Source organism: Umbelopsis ramanniana (genome assembly GCF_025399195.1).
Source record: "Umbelopsis ramanniana AG unplaced genomic scaffold K450scaffold_36, whole genome shotgun sequence".
NCBI lineage: Eukaryota > Fungi > Mucoromycota > Umbelopsidomycetes > Umbelopsidales > Umbelopsidaceae > Umbelopsis > Umbelopsis ramanniana.
The window spans coordinates 1-13,932 of record NW_026252122.1 but is presented as its reverse complement, the minus strand read 5'-3'; the positions used below and the strand labels follow the sequence as shown (position 1 = coordinate 13,932).

Below are 13,932 nucleotides of genomic sequence, written 5' to 3'. Positions count from 1 at the left end.
AAAAGACGAACAGACCCGCTGACGCCGTTGTCTTGGAACAAGGCAGACAGCTCTAATGACTTTAAAATGCACTCTTCAACCTACCTGTGCAATACCAACACCTGTACTATCTATCTTATTTGGTCGCATACCTCAAGTTTCCACCGTTGTCAAAGATATAAGTGAAGATCCGTCACAAGAAGCCAAGATTAGGGATGACGACGAATCCAAACCTAGCAGGGACGATGAAGGTAGAGCGTGTAACCACCGCTAATGCCTGCTTTTCTATCTTTCAACAAGCCAACTGATAGTATACACCATTTGATGTAGGTGACGGCTGGGATACTGACTGGGGCTGGGCCGATGACGATGTTAAGGTACAGTCACGACGACGTTCTACACGCACAACGCCGCTTTTGATCCTTTGACGTTAATATCTACTCCTCTTTGGATCTTTAAGAAGCACTCGGAACCCAAGTCTACTCTTCACTTAACAAGCGTGTCGCCATCGTCAGTATCTTCAGTTGCAACCTCAACCTCTTCTATTCCGCAAAGTCCGACTATCGAACCCTACCTTGTCTCAGCATCTGCAGATGGATCACATATTGCTTTAGCGCATAAAACGAAATTCGTTGTTGTAAAACGGCATTTGGAAGAAGAAGAATATTTCGCTATTGGTCAAGGCTCTGGATGCGAATATACTGGGTAAATGAAAACATATGTCAACCGAGGACCTCTCCATGATAGTGAGATCATTAACTCATGCCATACCTTATCTTTCTCAGCGAGGAAATTACGGCAATACTCTGCCTACCTTTATTTGTACCTTCCATTCGAAAGAGCCAGTTCTTCATTATGGTAGGATACAATTCTGGTTGGCTCCGGGTGTTTTCAGAGGTGAGTGTGTTGTCATTCAATCCATCGTCGTATGTTCACATCGCTCAACATGTAACGTTTAGAACGGCGTTCTCTTGACCTCACAAATCCTGGAGCAAGCATGTATCTTGCGAATCAAAATGAGGACTCCTCCAGCCGTTATCAAGGCAAACACGAGGAATGTGGTTGATGAAGATGAAGAAATCACCATATTGTATCATAATGGCCAAGTTGTTAGTATAGACGGACAGAGCCTTTGGATGGTTCTTAGAGTATGCGACGGACAGCGAGAAAGTGGCATCGGTAAGAATGATTTATCTAGTTTTCCACCGCTGCCATATCGAATTTACCAAGGAAAGATTAACATGTTTTATCTTCTTGAAGATACTTCACGGGGTCAAACTGCGTTTTCATACAAAAAATGGGATCTTCAGTATCAAGAAGGGATATCTGATATAATTAGTCTGGGTCAGTGTTACGATGCTATGGACCCTATGTTCAGTGAATGCTGCCAAATTAATACTTTCCGCTCTTTTACGAATAGGACCATCATTGCAACGAGGCCGAAATAATCAAATATCGTTACCGGGGGTGATTTCCACAGATGTCTTAGATGTTGATATGACAGCGAGGTATATTGCGGTAGGATCCAAACCAATGCTCGCTTACTATGGAACAAGTGATAGCAGCCGACCTTTACTCTCCGCCGTATCGCTTGCCAGTTACGTGGTATCACGCGTAGCCACTCCGGTATTTTCATTAGCGAAATCATGGTGGGGTTCATCTCGGTCGGCTTCAAGTTCACGATCGGCATCTCCTTCACCTTTTGTACCAGATATGCCCCCTCCACCCACTCAAATCGAACCTGCCACGACACTACCAAATATCTTATCTTTGGATGACCCAGCTCGTCGAATTGTACACATCTGGCACTCGCCACCGTCATCTAGTCCACCGATGCACTCCCTTGCTGCTGTCAGCGATGTATTGGGACGAGTTATGCTATTGGATGTCGACACAGGAGAAATCACCAGAATTTGGAAAGGATTACGAGACGCAGTATGTGGTTGGATCGAGATACCTGATCCCAGCAGTCCATCTCGAGGCAACATACTTTTATTCCTAGTAATGTATTCGCCACGCCGTGGATTACTCAAAATATTTCAAATGAGGCATGGAAAGCAAATCGGTGTTTTTCATATCGGTGTAGGCTGGCGATTAGTCAACTGTGGTGGTGAGCCGCTTGGCAGCAGTATGGTTGGCATAGAACGTAGGCGACCGGCAGCATCTGCTAATGATTCGACGCAACAAGGCCTTGCTGAATGCTTGTTGATTGGCCCTACTGGCGAGGTTAGGCGAATCGAGGTTAATAAACGATGATTCCCCCATGTTTTCAAATTCAGTGCGCTTATTAAACGTAGGCAGGCACATGCTTACTGTAACCATAGTAGTAGGAACCCGTCGTACAAAATCGAAATGTTCCAAAGTATTGGTGCTAACTATAAAGGCATTTAGCCTGGTAACCAAAGCTTGGGTAATTTTAACACGATGATCACCTTGTCAAAGTCTCTGGTCAAATATGCCATGTTTCGACTGTATATCACCTGTTCTTCACTACCTCACAGAAGCGTTGCAGGTTTTTTTTCTACCTCCCAATTCTGCCCTTCCTATGTGATACGGTCGGCTGGCTGAAATCAATTCGCAGTTTTTATCTATAACCTCAGATATTTTGTACCCGCAGACTCTTTCAAACATTATACGGGTTGAAATGGTCCATCCCCTTACAAGCTGCTTGCAGCAAACGTATCGCCGTCAGCCTTTCATTATCATCATGGTCAGCTTGTTATCTCTCTATCAATGTCGTCTTCATCTCTTTTCATGTTGTAACAAAAATCGAACACCAAATAGTCTCATAATGTATTAACTTGTAGTCAGTTTCAACGTGGTTGCTGTTACAGGCGTATAGACGGCAAACGTTGACATAAAAATGTCTTTTAACTACACGTGAGGCCATACATGTCTTCAATCTATCTAAAAACATATAACACGATTGCTAAACCTGAGTCAAGTCCCACGTCGCATTTGTTTCTGGACGTAACACTGGCTTACTTAACAACCCGTTTTTGGGACGCGCTAGCAAATGTGAAGAGTGGTGGACAGCAACGTGTACATGAAAAACGGTCAAAATGTTAGGTGCGTGTTTACCCACTGTGTAGCGTCGTTAATACTAGTTCTGCACAATGATGATGCGCGCCAAATGCACTTTATAGAAGCTACTTTCAGGTCAATCCTTACAAATTCTCGCTAAGGTTTGCCCGCTCAGCATGTCACAAATAACCTTGCAGTGGTCTGTGGTTGTTACACCGCGAAACCACATTTCCCAAATTGAACTCTGACTATTTGGCCTCAATTTCTCTTCCCTCCGTCTTAACTCCAGTTCTTGCTCGGCCCTGAAATACTACTTTGACGGGTGGTATTTCAATCCAACAACCTCGATTTTGAAATCACTTGAATCTCTTCCAGTCATTTACTTAGTCGTCAACCAAATCTGTCGTTCCCTCAAGTGTCATCGCACACGATCTCTCAAAGTCTGGCCATGAACGGAAACACCAAGCTCATCTTGAGTCTTGTCAACAGACTCACAGCTCGAGTAAGTTTCATATCACATCCCGAGGCTATAACAACCCCTGCATAAGATTGTTCTCGACGCTAATCGCTTCACATCTTGCAGCTCCCGGTAAATAGCGGTAACCAGTTGCATGACTTAGAGACAGATCCCACGGTTCAACAGACCGGTAAGTGATCATGTTGATTGATTCATTCAGGCCATTCATGGCAAAATATCATATCACAAGGGGGACCACGGACGTTTCCTTTGATGTTGGGGGCGGATTTGTGGGTTTCTAACTAATCAAAAAAAAAAATTAGTGGCCGCTCTGACTGAGTTATCGGAATTTCGGTTACCGTCAATTGCAAAAATGCTAGCCAGTAGTATCGAAAACCTTAGCAAAGTAAGTAATATTTGACTTTACCAACGGTCAAAGGAAAGAAGTGACGAGAGGAAGGAAAGAAATGGACTCCAAAATCTTTTTAATGCAATGCATGAAAGAGAATATCTTCATATGCAGTGTCATGACTGACCGCTCTTGTCATACGTTAGGCGTCGGAGGAATTATCAGCGTCGTTGATTCCGTCAGAGATACTACAATCGCAGTTGTTTCTGCTGAGGACCCTGGCAACATGTATGCAGCATCACCAGCAATTTAATCACCAACAATGCTGTGAGCGAGTCAAAACCTTAGAACGCAAAAGCTCGCAGACCAGCCATCGAACAGAGGAAACACTGGAGGATGAGAATCATTCGGTTGCAAATATATCAGAAAGCAGTGAACACACCTTGTACGAGAAGTACTATTCTGTACCTAGACCATTGTACGATCCACCGCCACTGGATGATGAATTGACCGATTACATCTCTACTGTACTTTCGCCGTTCCTTCATCAAATGCAAATGCACGAAGATCAAGCCAACGCCCAGCACAACAATGTTCCGACTTCACCCTTGCCCAAGCGTACGGACAGCATGAGTAGCCTGAATCTGGACAATACTGGCGAAATGGTATTGGATATATATCAAACAGCTCGCAAGATCTTATTCTATACCAGCGCCAGTAATTGGACCACTTTCTTTGCAAGAATTCGTGCACGACTTGCTATATTTGCTGCTGCTTCAGAAGAGCTAAAGGAGTGGTCTGATCTTCGTCTTTTAGAGTGTGCTTCTCTCAACTCAAAACGTCTGGCACAAGTCATTAGAGGTATGGCCACATTCATTTTCCGTTTGTGAATTGATCAACATAGACTCACTGCCTCATTGATTTGTAGAAATGACAACATGTTTCATGCACTTGGGCACCTCCTTGCAGTTGCGAGTTGCTGTATATTTGAGAAACGCCATTTGGAACTGGATTGAACTTTACACTCTTGAATTCATAGACCTATCCGTCAACTCCAAACGTGTCGACAACGGTCCTGAGATTCTTTTTGACATGGCTGCTGCTGTCATTGACAATACCAGGAAAAGATCTGTCATGTGGCCTTTGCAAACCATGTTGTTGGTCCTATGCCCAGACATTTTGATTCAAGCGTTCATGAGCGAAGCTCCCTCGCAAGCGTCTAGACGGGTAAGTGAGGCACTCCCGATATTTGCTACTCGTACCTGTCGCTAATATACACTGTTACTGTTGGGGAAAAAAAGGGTGCATTCCTTGAAACTCTTCGAAAGGCTTTACGAAGTTCCAAAACGTCAGCAATCGCTACGGCTTGTTACGTCGACATCTGTAAGACATCGACGTATGTTCCGCCCACCGAAAACTGTGTTCTTCGACACATTGCCGCTGATATCGAGAACGAAATTAGAGAGAAAGTTTTCGATTTCTCTAAGCCGGCAACTAGCAGCATGATTAATAGCGGCATGAGCGGCCTGCACATTGATCAGCAAAAGGTCACCACCGATTTTATGCTATCCCTTTTCAGATTAGATGCCAGAAGTGTGCTGGAGAAGCTAGTGCCTAGTTGTCTTGAAGATCATGTTCACATCTCTTACAAACTTGCCCTCATCAAGGCGTGCTCTGAAATATCCGAGTCGCAGAAGAGACTTCCATGGTATCCTTTGATTATGTCCATGCATAGTTATCTTGCAGCTCCCATGCGAAAGTTATTTCTGGACTATGCCGATCTTGAAATCCTCCATATGCACACTTTCATAGAAGGTATACCACCGGATCGAACCAACGTCATCGCGTTAAGGCGACTGGACGCTCAAACAACCCCAGCTGAAGTGCAAACTCTTTTACACAATATACTGAAACTGTTCTCGAAAAACCCATTGATTGCTCTCTTGGTAAGTTGCAACTCATAATGATCATGAAGTAGCCTCCAAAAACTCATTGTTCTGTTGATCGCAGGGGTCCGATGATGACAATGAACGAGTGTCGCAAAACACCAGTATGTTGCTTAAAACAACGTATCTTCTATCGTCGCCAAAGTCGACCATACAAACCATGGCAGCAGCTTGTCTCGGAGCGTTCTATCAACCATCGAGTATCAGTAACTGGTGCGCTAACAGCTCCAAGATTGTCAGTACTTTTTGGAAGGGCTCGACTCAAGTGATTAGAGATATATGCATTCAAATATTCCAAACCCGAGAAAACGAAGATTGTTCAAAGCAATTATTAGAAACCTTTTATAGATTGATGCGCCTTGCTGTTGAATTCGTCACACCACATCAGGTACGTTGACACACTTGTCAGCTCACTTACCCACAGAAAGGTCGATGTCTAAATATACTTGCAAAAATAGGAAGCCGTTGCTGACGGGGCAGATACCATCGAGGCAATTCAAATATCAGTGTTCATGGAAGCTGCACTTTTGGTCTCGTTCTCGTCGTTGAATACCGACATTTGCGCCCTTGCTATCCAATGTCTTCCTTTTGTTGGGTCCAGTGGCCGTATGTTGGAGGAGATGGAAGCATACTCTAATACTGACCTATTGATGTTGGGAAATCTGTCGATCTACGAGTCCATCGTTAAGAATAATGAATCGTTCTTGGGTCGTAAAGCGCAACAGCGACGTATTCGTGAATCTCTTCGACTGTTGAATCAACAAAACCCCGGAATTTTAGGTGCTTGGGAGGAGATTTGGCAGCGCTGGAAGATGCTATCGCAAAATGATCTGGACGACTATGAAGGCTTGATGTCCAACTCTGATCCTATAACCAGTCGGCTCTCTAGAGGTGCAGACAAGAAGGTCGCATCACCATCCCTTGGCCGCCACTCAAGGCCGTATCAGTACATGACTCTGGAAGAACGAGCCTTTCAGTGGCAGGTGGGTGTGTTGTAAAATGTGAATACGGTTTGTTCGTGAAGCATGCTAAATCGGGAATCTGTCCATAATAGAACTACACTGGTTTCTTGGCAGCTGTGGGTGGATGTTTGTTAACAACGTCGCAAAGCGATAAGCTGCTGGACATTTGGCTCTTTACCGGTAGAAAACCAATTCGTCAACCGAGAACTGCTCCCGAGTATCATGCCATGATCAAAATGTTCGTCATGGAGCTCTTTGAGCATTTGATCAGTGATAACATTTTCATGCGAGAGACGGCGAAGGAAGCTTTGGGTCGCGATTTATCTCCTGTCCTTCACGCCATGTTGCTGGAACATATGGAAGAAACCCTGTCTCAATGCTTTGAGGCGGATGGCGATGTTGTCTGCTCGCCACGTTTCAATTTACTCATCGACCAGTCTATCACCATTCTCAAGCTCATTCTTGACCGAATTAATGCCTCATCTGAGAGCGTATTCGCCATCAACTTCAGTGGATTGATTCATCAGTTTGCAAGGTATCTTAACAAGCTGGGAAGTAGCCAAACTGCGCTCAAAATGAAAATCAGAATGTGCAACTTGTGCGAAGCTCTCATGCAAAAGAAGGATTATGTAACTATCCGTCAAGAATACCTTGTGAGAAATCGATTGCTGGAGATCATTGTGGAGTGGACTAGTGATTTTGCTTTGGTAAGTGAATGCCGTGCAAAGACCAGACATGCAACCGGATGAGGTGCTCATACGATGTTTTCATTCCATGCCAGAAACCGGAGAGTAAATCCAACCATAATCCAATGGATACCGCAATGAATGAGAAGCTTTATCATGATCTTGATCAAGCTTGTTTGAAAACCATTGTTGCCTTGCTACACCAATTACCTTTACAACCACTGGAGCCCGCTCAAGAGGGTCAACTAGGACAAGTCAAAAGTCGTATTTTCTACAAATACTTCACCTTCTTTTTAAAGCTTTTGAATAGATGCAAGAACATCGAGGTAAATTGACATATTTGAACATGGAAATTGGTTATCATGCATTAACGTACTTACATCAGCAGACGCGGGCGATTGTCGATTCGAAGACTGCAAATGGCTTGAAGCCTAATAGAGTAAGTAAAATGCGAAGTATGCGCACTAAATATTTGCCAATTAATATAGGACTAACATCGACCGCCTTTACTTACTTAGACTATAGAAAATCCAAAGGATTTGGAGCCGTTGAAAAATTACACCATTTTGGCCATGTCCAATCTACTGAGTGCTAACGTAGATGCTGGCCTGAAGTATTCGCTGACAATGGGGTATCATGAAGATACTCGTACCAGAGCCGCGTTCATGCAGGTCTTGACCAATATCTTAAAGCAAGGTACGGAGTTTGATACCCTAGCGGAAGACTTCGAAGAAGAAAGAAATGAGAGGTTGGTTAGGGTAAGTTACATCAATAGACAGTGACACGCAACGAAAATGACCAAGATAATGAGAGTGTGTTATTTAGATGCTTGTTGATTCCGATGTCAACATTACACTGGCCTTCTGTGAAGTGTGTCCTGCTCAGCAGATCGAAGAAGTTGCCGAGGTTCTTATGGCATGCTTCGAATCTCGAAACAAGCATATGGAACTGCTTAAAACTCTCATATCTCGAGAAGTTGAATCTACAGGTACTTTGAAATTTATACGTGGACAAACGGTATTGCAACGAAACTAACCCCATACAACAGAGCAAGAAGCAACTCTGTTCAGAAGCACCAATATCACGACTAGAATGATATCGTTGTTCACACAGAATTCATGCACTGATTATCTGCATATGACATTGCAACCTGCCCTTGAAGCGTTCAATGAGATTCCGCCAGAGTGCACGTCGTGGGAGCTAGATCCTGAGAAGGTTGGACCAGATGAAGATATAGCTAAGAACAGAGAGAATGTCATAAAAGCAACGGAAATGCTTCTCAAGCCAATTTGTGACTCGGTTAAGAAAGCTCCAAAGTAAGTTTAGTTATGGGCTCACTATAAGCGTTTCTCAAATTTTAACACCTGTTTTTCTCTTCAGCATCTTCCGTGAAGTTCTCTCTCTCGTCGTTAAGGCAGTTCAAAAGCGATTCCCTGAAGCCAAATACACTGCCGCTGGTGGTATTGTCTTTTTGCGATTCTTCTGTCCTGCTATTCTCACGCCTGAAGGCCTTGGTATGCCCAAACGATGTTCTCCTAAAACCAAGGAAATCCGAAAGCTTCTGGTTCAAGCAACCAAAGTCATTCAGAATTTGGCGAACAATGTCTTGTTCGGTGCTAAAGAAACACACATGATCGTCCTCAATGATTACTTGACTACCAACATTTACCGGGTTACCAATTTCCTTCGAGATATCTCAACGTCTCCATCTCAATCTGAACTGCAGCCCACGAATATTGTTTCAACAGGAAAGGTTGACAAAACCATACATATCAAGTTGCATAGACTTCTGTTTAATAATTTGGAACGTATGTCTCGATATGTTGCAACGCAATCAGTCCGTAACGATTCTGGATCAGGAGATGTATTTCAGCTCAAGAAGACGTTTGATTCGCTATCAAACCTGCTATTCCAGTTTGACAAGCCAGCTGAGCTGCCCAGAGAAGACTCGCCGGCATTCAGACACCATTCGCCTCGGCCCAATGAACACGTCTATTCAGATTTGATCAGACGAAATGAAAACCGCAGTTTGGAAGCCCTACTTGCCAAAAACATATTTTATGAAGGTGGCGCCTCCAAGGCAGGAAGACCAGTGTTTTATTTCATCATTAGACGCATGGAGGGAGAAAACGTTGATTACGAATTACTTCTTTACTATATGATGAAGGTGAGTCCGGTTTCCATGGTTTTAGCATCTGTCCACGGAAAACAGCAAGTAATTAACGTTGTTTGATTGTTGAACAGCAAATGACCCGAACGCCATCAAGACCGTTTGAAATCGTCTTTGACAATACTCAGATCAGTCCAAAGCATGAATTCCCCGGCCAGTGGCTAAACCAAGTGTTTGGAATGATGCTACATGATGTGGTTGACAAGATTACCTGCTTGTATATTTACAACCCATGTACATACAGCCGCTCTTACTTTAGAAAGTTCAATCGAAATTTGATCTCGAAATTAGCGAAAAAGACTGTGTCTATATCTACGCTAGCAGAGCTTCAAGAGCATATACCAGCATCGAAAATACGATTGCCTCAAACCACAGGTAAGGAGTTATCCTATGTGGAGGAAGCTTTATGCTATGATGCAATGTGCTTAACTATTTGTATGATTTCAAAGTTGAGCTTGATGCCCAAGCTAGTGTCGTGTTTTACCCTGTCAACCGTCTATCCACCAGCAATACTTCCACTGCTGTTACCGTGAAGGTCGGAACCACTCATGTTCAGATTATGACGGTCAGTTATTACTCAATAATGGGCGATGCTTGCCGGGACGTTTTCTAACTTCAATATGTTTTTGATAGACTCGTAAACAAGAGCTTGTACCTGGCTATTCCAGTATCATCAACGACGTCTTCCACATTTCGGATATCGATGTGACATCCACCATTAATCCAAGATTCGATGAGTCCAACGAATTTACGCTGAAAATTGATACTTTGAAGGCTTCCATGGCTTTTGTTACCCCTAGAAAAGAAGCATTGATTTCGGTAAGCTTTTAGCAGTATTATAGCTTGATATCGCCTTTTTCTGATCAATCCTTTTTTTTTGGGACTTGCAGCTCCTGAATCATAATAAGAAACGCTTTAAGCAGACCACACCAAACACTGTCACCGAGCGTATCATCCGCCCAGAAGACGTTCCAGGAAGACTACTGAACATGGCGTTGTTGAACATTGGAAGCGACGATCCTGATCTGCGATTGGCAGCGTACAACTTGCTCTATTCGCTCAGTCTTAGCTTCCGATTTGACATTAGTAATCGCCTGTTGAACTCCAAGGACCATTGTATCCCGGCTAATAGCACGAGCTTCATTGTTGGTATTAGTGAGAACCTTGCAGTTACAGAGCCGCATCTCACTCTGGAATTCCTTAATGAATGCTTTGTCGGTTTCAATAAGTCGAGTGAACCCTTACGACAGTTGTGTCTTGAATACATGGCTCCTTGGCTGCAAAACCTAAGCATTTTCGCAAGAAATAGTCCTGATGGAAAGAACGACAACGTCATTAAGACCAAAGAGGTTATCCGGCTATTGATTGACTTGACCGTAACCAGAGTCGATGTAAGTGAAGCAGTAACCTTGACAATTACCGATTCAATCACGGTCTTACTAACCATTACTTTCCATGCTATCAGATTTACCGACTTGTTCAAGATAAAATATGGAAGACCATTAGTCAAGTGGACGATGTCATCAACCTTGTGCTAGACACATTTGTACAATTTTCTGTAGAGCATGGGATTGGCTCGCCACAAGCTGAAACGATGGCTGATACACTTGTTACGTTGTCGAATGTGGCTGTCAAGGGCAAGATCATCGCTCGCCTTCGCAAGGTAAGTTGATTCCCAACTGTGGTCTCCTTTGTTAATATAATGATTCTTACTCATATTCTTGTACTCAAGGTCATTCAAAAAACCTCCCTCCAATACAGCAGGACCTTGACCGAACATCCAGCTTGGATAGAAATCGCTACACTCGTTCGATTTACGCTCATGCTTTCTTTCCACAGTACCAGTCCAATTAAGCCTTATTTGGCCGAATTAATGTACATCGTAACTCTTCTGGTGGCAACTGGCCCACTTTTGATAAGGACGTCTATCCATGGCATGGTGGTCAATATCTTACAGTTGCTCTCAACTGAAACGCCTTTGCGGGAAGGTCACATTAAGAAGCTTCATTTCCTTGCCAACGACATTTCGGAATCCAGCAATCGTGTACTTTTTGGTATTACAGAAGAAAATATCAATGCTTTCACGATCTCCCGGGAGACCTTGGTCGGAAATCATGAGAATCTTAGCTTGCAATCATTGGAGACTATCGTCAAGACATTGATTGAAGCTATGAGTTTGGGAGCACCGTCCATAGGTATGATACTTTAGTTACATGAGCCAACCTTGGAACAAAGAAATAACCATTGTTGTCAATTTAGATATCTCGAACACTTGGCGTGCTCGATGGATGGGATTAGTGACCAGTACAGCGTTCCAATTCAATCCCGCCATCCAACCCCGAGCATTCATTGTCATTGGCTGTTTGGCTCAAGACGAAGTGGACGACGATCTGGTGTACCAAATCTTGGTAGCTTTACGTGGGGCATTGCAGTTCCATAGCAACACCGAATCCAACCTTCTCATTAGCATTTTGATGTGTCTCAAGAACATTGCTCAAAACATGCCACCTACCTCACGATATCTGTTGCCACTATTCTGGATTGCTGTGGCACTTGTGGAGATCAATGATCCAGCTATCTTCTCGGCCTCCACTGAGCTATTGACAACTATCATAGAAATCCTGGATCATCACCGTCTACTGTATGAAGATGAATCTATCATCGAAGCCTTGCTCAACGCAAGAGAGCCATTTGAAGAAGCTGCCATGGAGCTGGACGTTGAATGCGAAGTCAACTTTAACTCACATTTCCAATTCGCCATGGTTGCCATCTTATTGAAGGGTATGAAGCACGATAACACCCGAGATGCTATTCGAATGGCTTTGTGCAAGTTTTTAGAAATTGAAAGAAAGTACAACATTGATCAAAGAATCGTCAATACCGAAATGCTTGGCTACCTGGTCGCATTACTCCCTCTTGCATCTAGAGATGATGCACTTCCTGACGCTCTTCGACTGGCTGGATTTGACTCACACGAACTAGATGATGAGAGTATCTTTGAGAAGACAGATATCCCGGACAACACTACTGGTCTGCTAATGATTTCGTTGTTGGTCAATATGCTAAGCTTGCCAGACAAGGATGTCGATAGAACATTTATTTACAGCTTGTTAGCTGAGGCTGCCTTAGCTATCCCTAGCGTTTTTGGTGTCGTGTAAGTTACTGGTGAATAACGTTACCGTCATGATGCTTTATAGATTAACGCATTCTTCTTAGCTACGACTCTTTGCTACCCAAAATGAACCAACTGTTGTTGGTCAGTCAAGATACAACGTTGCTGGAATCCATCCATAAAATCATGCTTGCTGCGTGCTCCGAATCTGCCATACAGCAAGCGCGTATGCAACCTTCACAAAAGTCATTGCTCGGCGAACTTCAATTTGCAGCCCTGGCAGATACCACTCTTGGAGCCAACAAGCTTGAACCCGTCAAAGCCGCCAAACTGGCGAGTGCTTTGGTTGAAAGCATTATAAGCTAGATTCTGTACTTTTAGATAATACTACATTGTTTTTGGCCTATATAACTGGTTGTCCCCCCCTAAACTTTTTCTTCCCTTCTACATAGCACAGTATTCTTTAAAAATTTGATAATATTTATGTTTGATAATGAATCCTTCAAACAAAGGCGCTACTTTTATTGCAGAGTGGTGGCTTTTGATTAAAAGAGGATTGCGACATATTTAGTCGAAAAGACCGAAGCCCATGTCCTGTAAAGATGATGAAAAAAGAATCAGTTAGCTTCCTACGTTGCAAACACACACACAATGATTTCAGTAAAACGCACCTCATCGGACTCCTCCTTCTCTTCCTCCTTCTCTTCCTTAACTTCCTCAGCAGCGGCACCAGCAGAGGCACCAGCAGCACCAGCAGAGGCGGCACCACCGGAGGGAACAGAGGAAAGCTTGGCCTTACCCTCAGCAATGATCTATATCACAATGATTGGGTGTTAGTTTGGTGAGTCGACATATTGCATTGGACGAGAAAAAAGAAAACACAAGTACCTCATCGACATCCTTACCCTCAAGGGCAGAGATCAAAGAGGAAAGACGGTCAGAATCGGCTTCGGCACCGACGGATTCCAAAAGGGACTTGACATCATCGGCAGCGGGGGCAGCATTGCCACCAGCGCGGAGCAAAAGATAAGCAGCGAGGTACTTCATGTCGATTGGTAACTGAAAGAGGAGGAGCTACTACTTGCAAAAGGTTTTTTTCCTTATGAAAAAAAATTGTTTGGCTGAGGATAAGCCACTGCACGTGGCTGTAGTCTGTCATGTCCGACAGTCACATGACTGATCAACCATAGATTCCGTTTGTTTCCATTCAATAAAAGACAGTTCTCTTTCAACTCATAAATAATAAG

At 43.6% G+C, this 13,932-nt stretch overlaps 3 protein-coding genes across 3 annotated transcripts; 2 read left to right on the top strand and 1 right to left on the bottom strand.

Moving 5' to 3' along the window:
• Positions 1 to 33: 33 nt before the first annotated feature.
• K450DRAFT_245699 (uncharacterized protein) lies at positions 34 to 2,350 on the top strand. Its single transcript, XM_051589792.1, has 6 exons — positions 34 to 230; positions 310 to 356; positions 440 to 684; positions 765 to 876; positions 939 to 1,323; positions 1,400 to 2,350. The coding sequence occupies exons 1-6, from the start codon at positions 56 to 58 to the stop codon at positions 2,233 to 2,235; spliced, it is 1,800 nt and encodes a 599-aa protein (XP_051443619.1). The 5' UTR covers positions 34 to 55; the 3' UTR covers positions 2,236 to 2,350.
• Positions 2,351 to 3,250: 900 nt separating this feature from the next.
• Positions 3,251 to 12,750, top strand: K450DRAFT_245679 (uncharacterized protein). The gene is made up of 22 exons (XM_051589791.1): positions 3,251 to 3,505; positions 3,587 to 3,650; positions 3,784 to 3,866; positions 4,016 to 4,670; positions 4,738 to 5,036; positions 5,111 to 5,755; positions 5,820 to 6,143; positions 6,214 to 6,738; positions 6,810 to 7,424; positions 7,499 to 7,729; positions 7,792 to 7,842; positions 7,922 to 8,161; positions 8,229 to 8,391; positions 8,452 to 8,719; positions 8,784 to 9,570; positions 9,648 to 9,948; positions 10,023 to 10,138; positions 10,207 to 10,392; positions 10,464 to 10,964; positions 11,039 to 11,236; positions 11,306 to 11,768; positions 11,833 to 12,750. The coding sequence occupies exons 1-22, from the start codon at positions 3,452 to 3,454 to the stop codon at positions 12,729 to 12,731; spliced, it is 7,668 nt and encodes a 2,555-aa protein (XP_051443618.1). The 5' UTR covers positions 3,251 to 3,451; the 3' UTR covers positions 12,732 to 12,750.
• A 401-nt stretch (positions 12,751 to 13,151) lies between these two features.
• On the bottom strand, positions 13,152 to 13,826 carry K450DRAFT_245666 (uncharacterized protein). Its single transcript, XM_051589790.1, has 3 exons — positions 13,574 to 13,826; positions 13,357 to 13,497; positions 13,152 to 13,279 (listed from the first exon to the last, which is right to left on the bottom strand). Exons 1-3 carry the CDS (start codon positions 13,730 to 13,732, stop codon positions 13,253 to 13,255), a joined length of 327 nt encoding a protein of 108 aa, XP_051443617.1. The 5' UTR covers positions 13,733 to 13,826; the 3' UTR covers positions 13,152 to 13,252.
• Positions 13,827 to 13,932: the final 106 nt, after the last annotated feature.